The sequence below is a fragment of the Marmota monax genome, unplaced genomic scaffold, assembly GCF_021218885.2.
Source record: "Marmota monax isolate L192 unplaced genomic scaffold, Marmota_monax_Labrador192_F-V1.1 WCK01_AAM20220418_F8-fsc00036, whole genome shotgun sequence".
Taxonomy (NCBI): Eukaryota; Metazoa; Chordata; class Mammalia; order Rodentia; family Sciuridae; genus Marmota; species Marmota monax.
This window is the reverse complement of record NW_026694491.1, coordinates 244399-265322: the sequence shown is the minus strand read 5'-3', so window position 1 is coordinate 265322 and position 20924 is coordinate 244399. Positions and strand designations below refer to the sequence as shown.

Sequence of the window (20924 nt, the reverse complement as noted above, 5' to 3'; positions counted from 1 at the left end):
CGCTGGGTTCAATCCTCAGCACCAATATAAATAAATAAAATAAAGGTATTATGTCCATCTACAGATTAAAAAAAGAAGAAGAATAGAGAAGATGGAACATGGAAAATGCCTGGGGAGAGGCAGAGCCTCACAGGCTTAGTTGCAAGGTACATGCAAACAGAGGCACTGAAAAGAGTAACAAACTCAAGTAAGAGAGCGGAAGAAGAGGAAAGCTTAGGCTTTCATGTTTTTGAAACATCTTATATCTGAAATTCTCCCAGAGTGTGATTCAGTGCAGGGGCTCTGAGGTCAGACTCCCAAAGTTCAAATCTCAGTTACTTAGGTACGTAGGAGTAAAATTGCTTGACTTTAAAAAAAAAAATGGTCAATGGATCTTTTATTTTATTTATTTGTTTATATGCAGTGCTGAGGATTGAACTCAGGCCTCACACATGCCAGGCAAACACCCTACCATTGAGCCACAACTCCAGCCCCCAAATGATTAATGTTTACAAATGGCTGCCACAGGTTATTTGTAAGTGGGCCATAATAATATTATCTACATCATGGGATTTTGTGGGAAAAGAGAGTATACAAATAAGTACCTGGTCTAGGAAGGACTTTATAAAATTTTCTGCCAACAATAGTAATAATATTAAGCATCTTTTGAGTACTTCAAAGAGCATTCTGCCTATATAGAATTCTATCTATAAAATTGCCTATTTCAAATTCCAAAAAGCATTAGAAAGCTTTTTTTTTTTTTAAGTTTGGCACAAATTTTATTTGGTGCCAAAACTGCATCTAAATGGGTGTGAAAGTATTTATGGTTATTACTTATTCTACTTTATTTGACTATTCATGCATTTCACTGTGGAAGATATTATGTTTGACTCTTGGTTTGTCCCAGAGTGTTATATAAATACCACTGCATTCTATTCTGAAATAAAAAAAAAAATTGAAATTCTAAAACATATGTGATCCCAAAAATGTGAATCTGTATTATCTCATTCAATGATCTATATAACCTTGGATATAGATATTTTCATTCCAATCTTGCAGCTATGAAAACTGAGCTTCATCAATACAAGTAATTTGCTTAAAGTGTCACTGTTCGTAAGAGATGGGGCTGGGATTTTGGTTTAGGGTTATCTAACAATACTTTGATGAATCACACACATTTACATACTCTCTTATTTATTTATGTGTATTACATTTTGCATCTGCTTTTTAAAAAAAATTCATTGATTATATATATCAGTGAGATTCACTGTTACATATTCATACATATATGCACACAATATAATTTGATTTATTAAATTTTTTTAGCATTTTGCAAAATTCAAATATCTTTATTTTCTAAAGAGCTATAATTTATGTTTATGGGAAATAGAGACATTTTTATAACCTGATAGCTTTTTGTTACCTAGTGGTTTTGTATATAAGTAGCCCATTGAATAATAATGATCATAGGAACAGTAATTATTATTCCTATTTTAGTGTCAGATATAATTTATTGAGTATTTCTTATGTGCCAAAATTAACAAAGTACTCAGCAAACATTCTCGTTTAATACTTACATCAATTCAACAAGAAAACAGACTTATTATGAAGAGAAAACAGACTTAAAGATGTTAAAGACATCATCAACTGCACACACATAGTGAGTAACAGAACAGGGATTTGAATCCAAATAGATCCCAAGTACTGTTTTCTTGTTTCTTTCCTTAGCTCCCCCTTTGTTTTATAGTAATTTAAATAACACATGTACATGGAAAAATATCACAAATGGTAAAAAGATGGTATAATCTCCTACCCCAGAAAATAATGCAAAAAATATCAGCTTCCACAGTCCCCACGACACTCCTAACAATTATGCTAAACTACCTCTTTAATTTCTAGAATAATGACATTAATTTGAGGTTTGTTGCTTTTATTCAGGTATGCTAACAGAACAAGCAGCAGGTCCACTGGGACAGAATCTAGATGTGGAGCCATATTCACAGTACAACAATGTTCAGTTTCCCCAAGTTCAACCACAGATTTCCTCATCATCCTATTATTCCAACCTGGGTGTCTACCCCCAGCAGCCTGAAGAGTGGTATTCTCCTGGAATATATGAACTCAGACGAATGCCAGCTGAGACTCTGTACCAGGGAGAGACTGAGATGGCAGAGATGCCTGTAACAAAGAAGCCCCGAATGGGTACATCCGCAGGGAGAATTAAAGGGGATGAGCTGTGTGTTGTTTGTGGAGACAGAGCATCTGGATACCATTACAATGCACTGACCTGTGAGGGGTGCAAAGGTAAGCAGCCTGTGATTGGCAGTTTTCTCTTTGTTCAAGTTCTACTCTATTGGCTATTGAAATCTCTTGAGCTGGATGCTTCCTTTTTCTCAGATAACTTCCCATTTTTCCATCTCTGCTTCTGCCTCCTCCTATCTTCTCTATCTTTATTGGACTGCCATTGATCTTTGGGAAAAGCACATCAGAGTATTTAGCTTAGATATAAATAATCTTTCCCATATTCACAACCTCACAGATGGTTAAAAGGAATTTTGACCAAGTTTAGGGAGTTGTGGGTTTGTTTTTTTGCTGTTTATTTTTTAAGAAAAGAGAAACCGTTGAACTCATTTCTTTTAAAATTCAGATCAAGGGGAGTGAGACTTCATTCAATAAATGTTTTAGCATACATTTTAAGGGGCAATTATTATTAAATCCTGTCTCCCTTTATGTATCTTTTCTTCCCCTCTCTATATCTAGCAATCCCTACTCTATATTCAGGTCAATTTGGAGGGGATCGGGGGGGGGGGTACTGGAGATTAAAATATTTTCAGCATACTTTAGTTAACTGAGAAAGAAATTGAGGAAGAAAATGGGCAAAGAAGTAAGTAATAATAGCTTAAATTCAACAAATATTCCATTTAGATTATAGATCTGTGAACGATGCTATAGAAGAATCTATAACAATCTATTCCAAATGGATAAAATATATTAAATATAAAAATGACTAAAAGACCCTTATTATTACTCTCCCAGTAAGGGCAATGATAATAAGTTTGTAAAATTTCAAAGGAAAAGAAGAGTGAATTCCTAAGTTCATCTATTTAGTTTTGTCTTTAATCATTCAGCAAATATTTTTAGAACGTGTAGGTACTCTGCTAGCTTGCAGGATATTGAAAGCTGAATAAGAATTATCCTTTGAACAGAATCTATTGGATAATGTGCCAAACTGGGGTTTCCAGATGTTAATGATTGCTTCAAAAATAAACAGAGGATCCAGTCACATAAAAATAGAACAAGGACATTTTAAACCTTTGAAAGTTTAAATGATCAGATTACATTAAACCATAATAATTGCCCCTTAAAAACTGAGTGTGATTTTCTTAGAATTTTAAAGCACTGTTTTTAGTTTTGATTAAAATGTACTAATTGTACTTGTTAATGAAGGTCAGTGTGATATTTCAATACTTACATATGATGTATACTGATTGAATCCTGCCTCTCTTTATGTACCTTTTCTTCCCCTCTCTATCTCTAGCAATCCCTATTCTATATTCAGGTCAATTTGGGGGGATGGGGGGTACTAGAGATTGAACTCAGGGCCACTTGACCACTGAGCCACATCTCCAGCCCTATTTTGTATTTTATTTAGAGACAGGGTCTCACTGAGTTGGTTAGCACCTTGCTTTTACTGAGGCTGGCTTTGAACTTTTGATCCTCCTGCCTTAGCCTCCTGAACCACTGGGATTATAGGTGTGGCCACCACACTGGCCTTTTTTTTTTTTACTTCTACATGTGAGAAGAAACATGAAATTCTTGTCTTTTTGTGTCTAGCCTATTTCACTTAATATCATGTCCTCTATTCCCATCCATTTTACAGCAAAAGACATTATTTCATTTTTCTTCATAGCTGAATAATATTTTACTATATATATATATATATATGGATATCATTATATCTATATCTATCTATCTGTCCGTCTGTCTATCTATCTATCTATCTATCCCACATTTTAATTATCCATTCATCTGTTGATGAGCACCTAAGACGATTCCATACCTTGGCTACTGTAAATAGTGAATAGTGCTTAAATAAACATGGGTATGTAGGTATCTTTTTTTTTTCTTTCAGGAAATGGTTTATTGAATCATTCAATTTCCTTATATGCTTTTATATCCAAGAAAGATAATGAGATTTTCTCAGGTTTGAAAAACTGTTTTACAGGTATCTTTTTGATATGCTTATTTCATTTCTTTTGAACATATGACCCAACAGTGGGATAGCTGATAGATGTATTTTTAGTTTTTTGAGGAACTTCCATATTGTTCTCCATAATGGTTATACTAATTTACATCCCCACTCACAGTGTACGAGAGTTCCTTTTGTGACATATTCTTGCCAGTGATTTTTTGGTAATTGTCATTCTAACTAGGGTGAGATGATATCTATTGTAATTTCAGTTTGCATTTCCCTGATAGCTAATGATAGTGAACACTTTTTTCATATATCTTGCTATTTATATGTCTTCTTTTGAGAAGTGTTTATTCTGATCAGCTTGCCCATTTTTTAAATTGGGTTACTTGGTCATTCACCAAGACCAAGTTGATATTGAAGGATGCAAGGATGGTTCAATGTAAATCAATGAAACACATCATATCAAGAGATTGAAGCGGGAAAATCATCTGATCATCTCAATAGAGACAGAAAAAGCATTTGATGAAACCCAACATTCCTTTAAGATAAAAACATGAGGTACATCTGGAGCTTCCTTGAAAGAAGATCTTTCTTGGATGCTTCTAATGTTGACTCATATTGCTTTTATTAATTTCCTTGTGGTATTTTTTAATGTAATGAAAGATTTCTATATAACAAAAGAATGAATCCAAATTTTAAAAATTCAATATAAATAAAATTACAAAACCAATAAAATAATAAAATTTATTTGTTAGTTACATGATTTTGGTCAGGAAAGAGAAGCCCATACAGGATATATGTGCCTGATATAAAGTAAGTATGAAGTAAATGTCTTTTGAATACCATAATGAAAATTTACATTCATTGCTGGTACTTAATTAGTCCGCCAATATAATATATCTCCACTTTGTAAAAGTACATCCCAAAGGTTTTTATAACATTTAATCCTTTCTTGCTTCAAATGATAAAAAGCAAATACTACCTCTCAGTCCCTAGATCTAGTGACAATTTTTTTGAATGGGCAGAGTTATGGAAACAGAGACCTGCCTACTTATGTGACGTTGAATTAAAAAAAAAAAAAAAGGGAAGTTGGAATAAATCTGGAAGGAATTGCTAGTTAGACAGCAAGCCAAAATATTTCCTGGTTTAAAATACACAAAAATAAAAAATAAACCAAATTAAAAAAATTAAAAAAATAAAAAAACACAAATAAATGTTCTCCAGGTTGTTTTGAGAAACCAACTGCTGACTCATGTACAAGACTTTGTAGTATCTCTAGTCAACTAGCGGCCAGGGCTGTTACTCTAGAAAGCAAAACTAGAACCAAAAAATGAAGCTTATAGGATGGCACATTTGGGGCTTAATTCAAGAATTAATTTTCTGATACTAACATGAGGGAATTTCAGCAATGAGATTGGCTTCCTGCCTCTGGTGATACCAAGTAACAAGCTCCTCAATATTAGAATTCAAAAAGAGGTAGATGAAGAAGGAGCTTGAGTCCCCAACAGGAAATTTCTGCATTGCATGAGAAATTGTATTATGTGGCTTCTGAGGTCCTTCTTCAAATACTTTAGCACCATTCTTACACTATTCTAATTATTTCATGTCTGTGTGTCTTGTCTTCTGCAGTAGTTTGTAAATTTCATAAGTAGCCCCTCTTACTGAATGAAAGAGAATGACAGACAAGAGTTTCTAAACCTTGTCCCTATTGACATTTCAGGCTGCCTAACTTTGCTGTGGGGAATGTTTTGTATGTTTAGCAGATACCAGTAGCAAGCCCCACTTGATGCCAGTGACAAACCCCAAATTTTACAACAAAAAATTTTTGTTCTTGGGGAACAAAAATCTCACCAACTGTGAACCACTGAGATAGAAAGTACTATTATGCAGAGGTTCTCAAACTTCAGCTACCTCTGGAACTTTCTTTTTTCTTTGTTTTTGGTAGGGGGCCGTACTGGGGATTGAACTCATGGGTATTCGACCACTGAGCCACATCCTCAGCCCTATTTTGCATTTTATTTAGAGACAGGGTCTCACTGAGTTGCTTAGCACCTTGCTCTTGCTGAGGCTGGCTTTGAACTCTCCATCTTCCTGCCTCAGCCTCTGGAGCCACTAGGATTCAGGCATGCTCCACCATGCCCAGCTAGAGCTTTCTTGAAGGAAGCTGTTTCTTGGGTGCTTCTAATGCTGACTCCTATTGCTTCTATAAAATTCCTTGTGTTATTGTGTTTTTTCATACAATGAAAAGTTTCTATATAGCCAAAAAACAAAACCAAATTTACAAAATTAAATATCAACAAAACTAGAAAAGCCAATAAAATGTGTTAGTTATGTGGTTTTGTTGCTCAAAATGTTACTAAAGCACAGGTTCTTTTGGGTTTGTTATGCCTGCACCACATACCACATGAGGCTTCAATTCTCTACTTCATTTGTCTGTTCAAACAATTGGTTCATCCAAACCTTGTTTCATGCCGAGCTCCATTTGGCCATCCTTAAGCAGGGTCCTGTCATGCATCTTACATTTACCCCGGCCATTTTCTCATGGCTCTTGATAATCTAGTCATACTTTTTGCTGTTAATGAAATCACTGGCACAAACAAAAATGAGGGCAATTAATTTGAATGTTAATATAAGATAGTCATTGAGATGATCTGGAGAATGTTATTATTAGTTTTTAAGACTGTCATAAGATAGAAATGTAAAAGTAATTTAATATGTGTGAAGGACTTAGAAAAAAGTGCAGCACATAGTCAAAAGTCAATAAATGCCTTTTGTTGTTACTGTTATGGTCTTTGCATCTGTTTACACAGAAGGTAGTCGAAAGGTGGCTGTTTTCTGTTTGTATTTACAAAGGTTGATGCCCAACCCATTATCACTTGTTTCCTAAGGCACTATATTTGACATTGTTCAAATTACTAAAAGTCACTTTAATTTGTTTGTGTAGATTTGTGCTATTCACAGTCTGGTTCCTGGTCCAGCCATATCAGCATCATCTGGGAATTTCTAAGAGATGCTAATTTGGAGGTCCTACTCCAGGCCTACGAGAATCAGAATTTCTAGGAATGAGACCCAATGCTTTTGTTTAATAAGCCATTCATTCTAAAGTTTGAAACTACTGATGTAAATTATTCTAAAAAGGCACTTGATGAAACACATTTGGCCAAGCAGCTTGGTTGAGTGTTCTGATTGTGAAATCCACAAGGAAAGGAACAGAAAACAGGAGGAATGCTCCTTTCTAATAAGACAGTTTGTAGATAAAAATGCAGACTAGAACGTCTAACCTAAGTCCTATTTTTTTTGCCTGGGGCGGTGGGGAGAGAACATGTGTAATTTATTCTGAAAGTCTGATTCGAAAGAGAATTCCCAATAGAACCTACAAATTTCTATGCCAATTGCTGATAACTTGCTAATTCTCTTAGTTTCTTTATAATTGGTAAGTCGGTATTATTGTACCCATACAAAGGAGAGAAATAAGACTATCATATCAAAAGAAGCTGAGATTGAGAAAGGCCAGTGCTAATGATTTATGAGATGTATGTAACTAGACTTCAACAGTAAAACTCACTCATTCTCATGCCTTATGCCAATTATAATTATAGAAGAGGAAATTGAAGCATAAGAAGTTAATCAACTTACCCAAGGCTTCAGAGCTAATAAAGGGGTAGAACTTCAAAACTACAGCTCTTAACTCCAACTCTAGAAACTGTAAAATTGACCACTAGGCTCTTCATTGCTTTCCCACTAAGTGTTCAATCTATTCTTGAGCTATTAGCTCAAGGTTAAGACTGACTACTTCAGTGGCCAAAGGAAGAAAGTCAAGTGCTCCATTTAGGTTTTAAACTATCAGTGTTTTATAAGCATAGGGAATAAACTCCTAGAGTCTGTATCATCTTCTAAGAAGGGAATACTACAGTGACACTTGGTTCTTCTGAGAATTCTGGGGCATGGAAGCATGATCATAGCCAGACTAGTGGGCCAGGACAACCCTAGGAAACACCCACCTTAAAGGCAGGCAGGGGAAGAGAAGTCCATATAGGATAGAAGCTGGAGATAGGAGGCTATCAGGAAAGTACAGGAATTTAGGAGACAAGGGACAGAGAAAGTGGTCAGAGGAGAACTTACCTTTGGAAAAATTTAGGAAGGAGAAGCTAGACTTGGACATTTTTTTTTTTAACAGCTGAGTACGATAGAGCTTTTTCATTGATTTCGATTTGAGACTTTGCCCCCGTGGTGTCAACAAAAGGACGGGTGTCAAGAGAGGAACCAGAGGGAGCCAGGGAAAGCCATGTCCTATGCCAGAAGTTGTTTTGTTTTTTGGGTTTTGCACCGGATCAGTCTCTGTTGCAACTACTCAACTCTTGCCTGTGTAGCACAAAGGCAACCATATCAAGGATGGTCATGGTTGTGTTCCCATAAACCTGACTTTCAAAAATAGGCAGGAAAGTAAAAAACAGAGTCAGCTGTCCGTAGTTTGCTGACCCCTGTTCTTGAGCAGTGACTCTTGAGGGTCAGTATCCGAACTAACTGAAAGCTTGTATCGTGAAAGAGCACAACATTCAATGCACCGACTGTATGTGCAAGAAATGCAGCCCTGTTTTGAATGATTGGATTTGATTGCACTTCAAGCCCTGATGGAAATTTTATTTCATTCAATTAAGGATTGAATATCACAGGGTTTTTGTGAGGATTAAATCAGATTATTAGTATTATCCCTCTCACTCCTACCAAATCTCTCTGGGTTTTTGTCTAAGTACCAGGCTTAACATAGAGCAGTGGGAATGGAGTTCTGGTCCTTAGTGCTGTTGACACAGTCTGACATCTGGTCTGCTCTTCAGTTACCAAAAGGAAAGTTCTCTGTGGCACCATCTTGGGGTCCTGAGCACACTCCTCCTTCATGTCTGGTCATGTCTGTCTGCTTCTTTTAGCTTGGGGGTAGGTTCCTGAAGCTGCTCCCTTGCTGTGCTAGGGCACCTGGCTGTCTCAAGAAAGCATGCAGCTATTTCATGTGTTCTCTGCCATGCGGGGCTCAGGGAACCCCAAGGGCCTTCCCAGCCCTACCAAGGAAAGGACACTTTTGTTTTAGGAATCCAAATAATATGGAGTTTCTATCAGCTATCAATCCACCCCTAGGATTTCAGGGTACCAGAGGAACAGAGTTCAGGGTCTTCTCAGGTCTAGCATAGCTTAGCTCTTGTAACTTTCTCTTTGATTGATCGCACCACTCAAAATGGGGGAAATTTCATCTAGTATTTGGGAATCAAGGGCTTAGGCTTTGCAGACTGAAGAGTTAAAAATAGGCTTCTTTGTGGTCTTTTATGTTCTCTTCAGAAACAAATAAAAATTGTCTTAGTTTAGCAAATAAGGAAGGGAGAAGGAGAGGCAAGGAAAACCAGAGGGTGAGCCCAGAATGGGGTAGAGTGTGAGTGAAAGATCCAGGGCCCTGTGCCAGGCATGTCTCACAGCTTAGGCGACTTTGTTCCCACCCCACATCCACATCCCTTGGATATCTGTGCTCACCAGACACAAAGCAAATTTCACTCTATAGTGTTTCAGCAAAGGGAGCGTGGCTTTGGGGACTGACCAGCCTGCATTGAATCACGTTTTGCATTTCTTGGCAGCATAAGCAAATTAATATATCAGTCAGAGTTTGGTGAAATAAATCAGAATCCACTATTTCAAGCAGAAAGGAATTAATACAGGAGAAATTAGAAGGGCCAGAAAGAGGTTGTATGCCGACGAGGGTGCTCAGAGCCACATTGCAACTCTGCTTTGCAACAGTGAAGAAGATAGGGACCTAGGAAGCCATGACAAGAATGGTTGACCCCAGGAATTCACCACCAGCTGCCACCTAGGGATTGTGAAGCTGCCTTCACGGCAATTTCTGGCTCCAGAGCTATGACTTGTCTGCTGAGTCTGCTTCTACGTATAAACAGCAAGTGCCCTGTGCCCTGTCTCTCCGCACCCTCAACTGACAAGCAAGATGCTGCCATGGCAAAATTCCAGGCTGTTCAGAGAGACAATAGAAGCAAAAGAATCATGGCTCTAGCCTCAATTCTGGTTTTCAGTGTCTTTCAAAGGCATCTTTATGGGAGAGGTGAATCTATACTATAGAGGCAGGAAAGGGGAGCACCACATTTCTCAGACACCCTTGCCCCATAGGTGTCAGGTGTCTGAGAAAGGGTCTCTGAGAAAGGTGGTGCTTCCCTTTCCTGCCTCTATAGTATAGACTGACAGTAGGAAGAAGGGTACAGGGAATATCAAGCTAGCTAGTCCCTATTCAATGCCATACTTTCCCTCTGTGAACCTCAAATCAGCAAAATGGGGATATTATCCATATCACAGGGTGAGGATTTTTTGAGGATTAAATCAGATTATTATATGTAATGTTTTTGTCATATCTCTTGCTTTAGAATTTCACTTCAGATCTGCTGACCTGTGAAATGTAAAGAAACATGTAAATGTGAAAAACATGTAAATGTAAAAAAACAAGAAAAAAAAATCTTAGAAACAAAACAAAGATCATAGTTGAATTTCTGGATTTCATTGGGTTTTAGTTCTAGTTCCATTAGGAATGTATTCATTCTCCTGAATGCTTTGTCATAGACATTTATGGCATCAATAACAGAAGTTGCAGTTTTAAATGTTTTAAAAAGTAATAGCAGCGGAGCACAAGCATAGAGCAGAGTGATAATGGCTGCCATTTGTTTGGCCCTAGATCATATCAAGGGCTTTCTTTCTCTTTCAGTTATCAGCACAGTTTATGGAAATGTGATAACATCTGAATGAATTTTGATTCAAACCTTAACGAACAAAACTCATCTGCATCTGACTGGAAATTTCAAATAGCTGCATTTCCTAATAGGTCAGTGACTGTCACATCTATCTCAGTGCCAGGAGTTTACATATCAGGGAGAGAGAATAGCAGAATTCTTAAAAGGTATTGTATGAGTGACCAGGTGACCCTACTGGCCTTCTGAATATATTTTTATATAATACCATGAACCAATGTTAGACTTAGCTCTGAGGTTTCAGAAAAGCTTCCAAAATTATTGAAACTATCCTGTCATAGAATAGATGAAAATGTTTTTGACAGAGCTTTTGTTTATGAACATTTGTGAAAGTTATGGGGCTATCATATAAACTTAATGAGATCCTATTTGAGATCAAGTGAGGTCTGAGTTTATAAGTTTACTAATGATCCTAATAAACTCCTAAGGCCAAATTGTCCTAGAGTATGATGCAAGATGGGATTCCAAATTATTTCACTGCATTGGAAGGCTTTTGCAGTAAATGTTGTGAAATCATGGGTAGAGTGGGACTCTGAAGTTAGACAATTCCAAGTGATTCTCTTCCCAGCTGTTGTAAATTAGTTAACATCTCTGGGCTTCAGACTCCTACAAGTAAAATGCAGATGATAAAAAAGATGATGATGAGAAGGGTGAGTGGATGATGGTGATGATAGATAACACACATCAGGTGCTTACTATATGTAGTCACTGCTCTGGAACTTTCCATGTGCTAACTCATTTAATCTTCAGGACAACCCTTTGAGGTAGGGATCTACAGATTGTTATGAGGATTAAACAAAATAATGGCTACCAAGCAATTAATACCATACTTGCCAGTGGTAAATTCTCATTAATGTCTGTCATTATTACTATGATTATGGAATTGGGCTTTTGTTGGAAAACTGAGACATCATTTTTTAAACACCTGACTTGATATTTTGCACACTTACGTGCTCCATAAGCATTAGTTCTTATTTTGTTGATGATTTCTTCTCATTTTATCATTGTTATTCCTCTGTTCACCCAGCCTCCTCAATTGGAATCACACTATCTTCTAAACTTTCTCTCTTCCTGTTAATTAATTCATTCATTAAGTTCTTTATCAAACATTATTAAGTAACAATTTCTACACCAGGCACAATTCTAAGATTAGATAGTCTGTGAACAAAACAGACAAAAGTTTTCTCCTCATAGTCACTACTTTGAAGCAATATTGAGAAAACCGTTTATATAATGTAACTGAGCAAAAGTAGACAAAAAGGAGAAAACAGTAAAACATAAAAAAAGATTTAAAAACATAAAACCAATAAAATAGTATCTGAAAGAACATATGGAAAATGACAGAAGAATGATTTCCAGTGGATGCAGATAGATATTTCAAATAAATATAGAGGCAATAAGGCAAGACAATAAATACTAGATTTTAACAAGAAAAAACAAACTGTTTAAAGTAAAAATACAAGCAATATATAGATATGTAAGTGATGATTAAAAGAAACTTTCCAAAGTATAAATTATTGAATGAAAACAGTTACAAACACACGTTCGAAGGAGAGGAGGAGGAGGAGGAGGAGGAGGAGGAGGAGGAATAATAATTCAAGCAGCAACTCAGAGGGTAATCTGTAAGAGTAAACCAGTTCTTGGCTTCAAGCAGCTACAGGCAACCAGCAGGTACCTCCCTTGACTAAAATCCCTTACTGGGAACTCTGAGCACCCCAGGGAAGATGCTGAGAATCAGGTTTCAGGTCTTGGGAGTTTGCCTACATGGGGGGTCCAAATAGCTCTTAAAGATGGGTATAAAGGTCAAGCTCCAGGAGATTAGAACCCCTGTGTATCTTCTCAGGAGGCTCCATTGGGGTGAGGGGGTCATTATATTTTTGTTTTCTAGTGCTTTAGAGTACATTACCATTTGATAAAAATTTTGTTGAAGTAATGAGTGCACATGATTCTAAAGCCAAATGGCAAAAAGGGAGTATCACAGGAAAAAGATTTCTGCTCCAACCCCCACACCAAGTACTGCTCCCCAGAGACTACTGCTAATAACCTCGATCTTTCTGTCTTTTTGAACTTAGCTATCTATTTATTTAGGTCATTTGGATAGTCTTTGTTTAATATTTGTAGAACCATCTTTTCTCCCACAACATGGAAGAAAAACAAGAAGGGCCAGGTAAGGAGAAATGTCCTCTTGGACACCAGTCCAGTGTCTCTGTAGTTTGAAGCAGGGGAGCTAGGTGGGAGGCCAAGTCTAAGAGGACGACAAACCCCTCTTTAGATGTCCCAGGAGGCTTTGGGAGCTTTTCAAAGCTTAAATCTGGCAGTTATTTTAGAGGCAACATTTTTGAAAGTTTTGGAGGTACAACATACCTGCTTACACTGAACCTTGTTGAGATATCTCTGAGGTACTTTGCACATCTCCATCTACTACTGCACTGAATCTTCTTGTCCCCAACATGGCCACATGTACAGCAGCATGTACTTATTATGCAGTGTCTAGAGTCTGAAGGAGTTCCATTTACTCTGTCAATCATCTGCATGGCTCTCTCTTTCTTGGTCAAGATGCACCAAGCTAACTTCATTGTAGCCACTTTTCTCTTGATAATGGTCTTGATGAACCAGTGGTTGAAAAATATGGGTCTCATTCTCAGCAGAATTGGCTGAGAGACCCTGAAGTATGCTGCACTTACTCTTGGATTGGAGTCACAGTGTCTTGAGAGGTAGGAGTTTTTTTTTTTTGTTGTTGTTGTTGTTGTTTTGTTTTTTTTTTGGGGGGAAAAGTTGGTCCTAATTATCTCAAAATAATCATTTCCAAAATCCGCCTGATGAGGTAATCTTCAGAATGGAATCACACAATACCAGACAAAAATAAAAATAAGCAAAACCAAATGCTAACAAACTAAATTTTTAAAAAATGAAGAAAAGAGATACTGCCTTAGAGTTTTCCTTTCTTATCATATCTTTCTGTAGTTTTAATATTAAGTGAATGCTGACATCATAAAATAAGTTAGAATGTGTTCTCTCTGCTTCTGTTTGTGGAAGAGATTATAGATAACTGGTATCATTTCTCCTTTAAATGGTCAATATTGAAACCATCTGTGTCTAATGCTTTCTGTTTTGGAAGTTATTCATTACCAATTCAATTTAACAGATAAGTCTATTTTGATGGCCATCAATCCTAGCTTTACAATGACTTCAGTTGACCCTGTCAGGAATTAACCCCATTGATTTTTCCTATTGTTTCCACCTGTTTATTCTCAGAGTTAGTGCACCTGTTGCTGCTCTACACGTTACTTGATTGTTCATTAAAGGCAATTCAAAGAAATCCCATGACCCTGCTATGTTGTTGGTTCATATTTCATTGCTTATTACTAACCTACAATAGGACTAGTGGTGAGGCTTGACATATTCCTATATTTTCCTAAATCAAATTGAATCTTTTCCAAGCTCATAACCCTCCTGGCTGATGAGAAGTTCCATTTGGACTACGCTCTTTTCCCCAGGACGGTTTACAAATCTCAGGGGTGCTACATAAGGTGGAATATTTTGCTATCTCTTGGTATGCTCCTTTTCAACCTTGGATCAGTCCCTTTAAAGTGAATAACTCTGACACAGTTCAACATGGAGATCTTGCCCCGGGGTTCTCAAGGCCATGGTTCTTAGTGTCTTTCCGTCTTCATCTCAGAATCAACGTATTAGAGAACTTTATCCTTTCTGGAGAATTTGTGTGTGTGTGCTGGTCCAACACTCACAGATTCTATGAGACTCATTCTGTTCCCAGGCTCTAGGAAAATTTCCTAAACCTCTTTCCAGCTAAGCTGCCTCTGCTTCCTGCAACTCTAAAAGCATTGACCTCCATGCCAACATCTTTGAGATGATCCCCTATATCCCTGTCAACAAAGACTTGAAAACAATAGCATTGTGCAAGAATTCTCTTTATTTAGAGGTAGGAAACTTGAGCTTTTGTCCTAGCAAGTAAGCATAAAAAGATGATTATCCTCTTGGAATGGAAAGAAAATACAAAAGTAATAGAAACAAGGACAAAGCACATATGAAGAGCTCAATAAATTCTGGATTCACCTTAACATTTCTAAAATTATTGCAAAATGCTCATATGAACTCAGACTGAGGAAGGTAACAGGTCTCTGTTAGAAGTAGGGAATTGTGCAATGTGAGATTTGGGGAGATTAATGTCTCAAGTCATGTTTTTTTCTGGAATGTAAACTACTGGAAGGACAGTATAATATGGTGGTTAAGAGTGCAAAGTCTGAATAGAGACTATTAGGGTTCAGATTCAGCTCTACCATTTGCTATCTGTAGGACATTGTGCAAATTAGCCTCTGTGTAACTCATTCTCTTTTAAAAAAGAGATTATAATAACGTCTCTCTCTCTGGATTGTTAAGAATTTTAAATGAATCGCTATATGCAAAGTATCTAGGACAGTGTCACAAAATAAGTGCTACATAAGCTGAGATAGACTAGCTGTATTGAGGCCATATTGAATGTAAAGATCTCTCGTTACTCAGCTGTGTTTGTTCTTGTTTCAAAAGCTTAGAGACCTTGAAGTTTTAAAACATTAAACAATATTTTACTAAGTTCAAAGTAATGGGTAGCTTAAGTACCAGTGACTACTGGTGTCAATCACTGGTGGCTGGCATGTGTGTGTGTATGTACACATATATTTGCATGACTTGGGAATAGAGTGTGGTCTGTGTGCACCCAGAAAAGCAGGGGTCCAAGAAGAATTAAGGGATCCCAGTAAAAGCACCATCCTGTAGCTATTCTGCTACCCCAGGGATTCCCTTAGTGCTACACATTCCCCAGATGGCAATGCCAACCATGTCTACTCATCTTTTATTACCAGGAAGGCTCTGTTCTTCTGTGAATTTCCTTTCCATTCATTTCCAAATGAGTTTTCTGATATGAGCATTGTTGAATATGCACAAGAAAGAGCAAGATAGAGGCAGCAGGTATGAGTGTGGCTAGATTTGCATAAGTATAAATACAGTATATGTATCCATATTTAAATGATATAATGATAATATTGTGTTGCCATCTCAGAATGAAAGCTAATTAATTCAGCTATTGAGATGATAATGATTTCTTTCTCAGTTAATACCAGAGTTAAAAAAAAACAACACACACACACACACACACACAAAAAAAAAACCCCTGCAGAATTGTTCTATGCACCATTCCTTTGACTCATCTTGGAATAAGGAGTTTTGTTCTGTTAAGTATTGAGCTGTCTATCAGTATCTATGACAGTTTTAAAGGGAATCATTCCTGGGAGGAGCTGAAGTTTAGTACTACGAAGACTGAATCATGAAGGTTAGGTTGTTCAATGAGCTCATGATTTGATACAAGGGAAAATGGGTCTCTTTTTTCAGCCTCTTTTAAAATGCATTCTTTGGTATTTGCACTGTCAGTATCAATCCTGATCTGAAGCACAAAGTCTTTTTTTAGACTTTATTTGGCTGGATTTGACATTTAAGAAAACGTTATACCTCTCTCCTACTGAAATTTACACCAGCTGACAAATTCACAAGCAAGTCTATGACTTTTTTTAACCTTGACAAGTCTAACTTTTCTTCAGCCTCTGTTTTCATAGTAAGTTACCAAAGTCTAGAGTGTTCTCTCCCTGTCCTGCTTTCTATCCTCTCCCAATCCAGTTCAGGCATCTAACACCTCTTAGCTCACGATGGTAGTCATCCTGACTTCCCAGTCTCCCCTCTCCAAGCTTTCTAGCTTCAGGGATTCTTCCCTGTATGCAGGTTAGGTTATACCTCCCTGTCCATCTCTTTAATGACTGCTCTCTATTTGGTGAAGACTCAACTCCTTTGCTTGGCCTTTAAGGGAATTTAATCACATTCTTTTCCCCTTACATCCTCTAACCATCTCTTACTAGTGCCCCCACACTCTACCCTTCTACCATGTTCCAAGTTCCTTGGAATTTCTGAAACACCCTTACTTTGCCCATTTCCCAGAATGTCTTTCCTCCCCCTTGGTCCATGTTTCAAAGTCCCACTTATTCTCCAAGGCCTTTCTCAAATCCCTACTTCTCTGATTCCCCCTACTTGGAATTAATTAGGGTCACTTTAAGCCCATGTAATGCCTTTTCTTCCAGACACTTATTTTTTCGGTGTTGGGAAATCATCATATTATACTTACTTTATCATAGCAATTTTTTTGCCTGCTTCTGAAAAATTGTCATGATAAATATGCAAATTTCTATGTAATTTGCAATGTAATTGCTGCCCCTCTTCCCTAAACATGACACAACCTTTACAAGCATATGTCATGCCATGAAATAATCACTTTTGCTTCTATAGGTCAATAATTTATTATTTAATTGGTTATCTAATCAGTCTATCTTGTATTATGCTGTGAATTTACTTCTTCATCATCCCACTAAGTTGGAATCTGCAGATAGCAATGTCTTATTCATCTTGTTATCTCCCAGGTCAGAGCATGTGTTAACTTTCTCTTATGACCCAAGGGAGGCAATCTTAGTAAACTTGTTAGGAGTATGAACTTTAGAGTAAGACTTCCTGGGTTTGAACCCTCCCAGTCCACTCATTAAACGTGATCATGACCAAGGAATTTATTAACTTCTTTGTACCTTTTTTCCTTCATTTATAATATGGGAGGATGTAATATCATCTTCATCATAAAATTTATATAAAAATTAAATACCGAAATGGAGGTAAAGTGGCCAGAACAATAGCTAGTAAATACTTAATAAATTTTAGAAATTATTCTAACAGTCTGTTAAAATATGAGGTACTCTTGTCTCAGTTATGACATGAAGACACTGGTTGCTACATTCAATAGTGAGCCCATCTTGTAGAAATTCACAGTGGATATTCAAGGACCAGTTAAACATCTCACTTATTTTGAGGATACAAATAAATCAGCAGTTGGAAATTATAGAAAGGTCTTATAATATTTTTTAAGACAGAGAGAGAATTTTTTAATATTTATTTTTTAGTTTTAGGTGGACACAACATCTTTATTTTATTTTTATATGGTGCTAAGGATCAAACCCAGTACCCCGCGCATGCCAGGTGAGCACGCTACCACTTGAGCCACATCCACAGCCCCTCTTAAAATATTTTGAAGCATGCAATTAGTGTTCTATGAATCTTTCATCCCCATAGCAAAGGTGCCACAACTGGTATGTGTAGTACCTTTGTGAGAATTAGAAAAATGTGTCCCTTCCTCGGTAAAATATATACATAAAGACATCCTGCTTCCCCAGGCCCAGAGAAAGTATCTACAACAGGATCATTTGAGAATATTGTTGCATCCCTCCTGAAATTGGGGGATGTAAGGTTTGGTGTCTATCATTTACCTGAGAAATTGAAAGGCAGGTGGCTGACCATTTATGGATAAGTGGGAGAGATTTATCTGTTCCATAGAGTTTGTTGCATCAGAGAAAGTCAGCATTAGATTATCATAAGTCCATGCCAAGAGTACCACAGAGTTAGGCCTCAGTATAACCAGTGTGGAGTGAACTGCCAAATTCCTAGGTGCTGGAGAAGGGAATACAAGCCATGGGACAGAATAGAAACTTATTTGCTCTGATCAAGGAAGTACCGAAGAAAGCATCCCAATGATAGAAGGAGCTCTTTAGAGAACCCAACCCAAGGAAGAAGAATCAACTTTAAAACTTGTTAAGCATAACCAGCTTATGACACTACAGTACTTCCCACTCTCCACAGATGATATATGTTCCATGACCCCCAATAGATGCCTGAAAACATGGATAGTATCAGACCCTATGTGCACTATATATAACATGCCTGTGGTGAAGTTCAGTTTATAAATTGGGCATAGGAAGGTATTGCCAACAATAACTAATAATAAAATATAACAATTGTAACAATATCCTGTAATAAAAGTTAAGTGAATGTAGTCTCTTTCTCAAATGCCACTGGGTGGGGGTAGTATATAGGGTGGATATGATAGCCAAGGGCTGAGTCACATACTGAGTGGCATGGAATGAAACTGCAAGATTTCATCACACCACTCAGAACAGCATGTGATCTGAAACTTGTGAGTTGTTTATTTCTGAAATTTTCCACTAATACTTTCAGACTGTGGTTGATCACGGGTAACCAAACCTCAGGAAGTGAAACTGTGGATAAGAACTATGTGGATAGGACTATGTACCAAGCAATTAAGCATTTTCCTGTCACTTCTCCCTTGCCTCCCACAATCTTCTCTCTCTTCACCAATCCCCCTGACACTGGAGGTGTCAGAAACTGTGGTTAACCAGATAGAGGAAAATAGGAGAAGTGGGACATGGGTAAAAGGAGAAGCAAAAGATGAAGCCAGTCACACTCCTTTTCTGACTCTACCCATCTTAACTGTAACAGGCTGAAGCTGTGCTCCAGTTTCTCAGGGGAGACTTTTGCTTTTAAATCAAGGTTGGCATTTTTATTATTATGACAGATTGGCAACATAGTAACATGAATACAACTTTCTCCCTAACTGCTTGATAAACACCAAAACACTTTCCCAGACTTGGATCATTGCTCTCTTCCTGTCCTGACTTCTCCATCCAAGACTGACCATTCTCTGTGTCTGCTGGGCCCCAGCATAACCTCCAGGTAGAACCTGTGCAATGCTTAATTTCGTGTGTTTAATTGTGGGTATGTCTTTGCTTTCAGTCAACCTTTACACTCTTGGAATTGAGGGATGAACTTTTTGCTTAGAGAGCACAAGTACCAACACTCACTGGCATAAAATTGTCCCTCGATAAAGATCTATGAAAGTAATTTATCATTTCATACGAACTGGTAGTTTTCTAAGAGAGACTATAATTCAAACTTGTCTTTATTTTTTTGAGAGGTAAATTAAAAAAATAGCAACCTTCTTAACACGGTGTAATTGAAAGTACCTTTTGTTATAGGGGTACTCAAGGAGTGCCTGGGTGCTGGCTCTCCAGCAGTTCATGAGAAAACATTCTGGCATCTCTGGCTCCAGATGTGTTTTCCTGAGTGGTTAGGGGCCTTTTGACATTCTTCAGTGTTTCTTCCACAGGTTTCTTCAGGAGAAGCATTACCAAAAATGCTGTGTACAAGTGTAAAAATGGGGGCAACTGTGTGATGGATATGTACATGCGAAGGAAGTGCCAGGAGTGTCGGCTAAGGAAGTGCAAAGAGATGGGAATGTTGGCTGAATGTATGTATACAGGTATTCACTTCAAGCAATTAAATTCCACTAAAAATCTCTTAAGGAGGCAGATGCCAGGTAAAAATCATATCGCAAGAATGATACTTCACATATTAAAGAGGGAATCTGCTGAGCCATTTAAGTTCTTGAAAAGGGTCATGAACCACTGAAATTGTCCAAACGTCATCTAAAGAGCATCTTGTTCACCTGAAAGAAATGACTGTTGTTTGTTGTTCTTTGTTGTAAGGAACTATACATGGAGTGAAGTGTCTTTAACATGCAGTTTAAATAACATGCTTAATATGCTACAAAGAATGACAGTCTGAAAGTCTCCTCCAAATTTGATTTTAATCTACTCCTTCTTTATTACTTAATTAACATAAAATTTATAGTTGTGGGAAAAAAGTAAGAATGCTTCATAGGGTATAGCCACCTCTGAATGGTCTAAATAGAGTTTTAAACCAAGTCATTTTATTAAGAATCCATTTTCTCCTAGTGCAGCTTTGAACCAATTTGTATAGGTTTACACAGGAAATTAACTACCCTGAGTTTTAATATAATTTTGTCCTTCAATCTGATAAAGAGACACTGTATTAACTGCTGGCTTTGTGAGGGACCACGATCTTCATCAAAAACTGGAATGCATGTTAGTATATAACATAATTAATTTTTCATTCTGCAAATGCTACAGAGCACTCAGATTCTGAGATATGTCCTGTTCCTCCTCAAAACACAAATAGACAAACAAATGTCACCAAGGGGACGATGGCATTCAGGGAGGGAATGC

The 20924-nt window shown here is 37.3% G+C and overlaps 1 protein-coding gene across 6 annotated transcripts in view; it reads left to right on the top strand.

Annotated features, from left to right (window-relative positions):
- Nr1h4 (nuclear receptor subfamily 1 group H member 4) overlaps nucleotides 1-20924 on the top strand; it is a 72733-nt gene that overhangs the window by 27874 nt on the left and 23935 nt on the right. For 3 of the 6 annotated variants that reach the window (XM_046419322.2, XM_046419323.2, XM_046419320.2), the window contains 2 exons: nucleotides 1918-2283; nucleotides 20006-20158. In XM_046419322.2, the coding sequence (XP_046275278.1) occupies nucleotides 1918-2283; nucleotides 20006-20158 (519 nt within the window). Of the gene's footprint in view, nucleotides 1-64; nucleotides 147-1917; nucleotides 2284-20005; nucleotides 20159-20924 lie in introns of all 6 variants that reach the window. The other 3 variants (XM_046419324.2, XM_046419321.2, XM_058571271.1) reach the window with 2 other exon arrangements.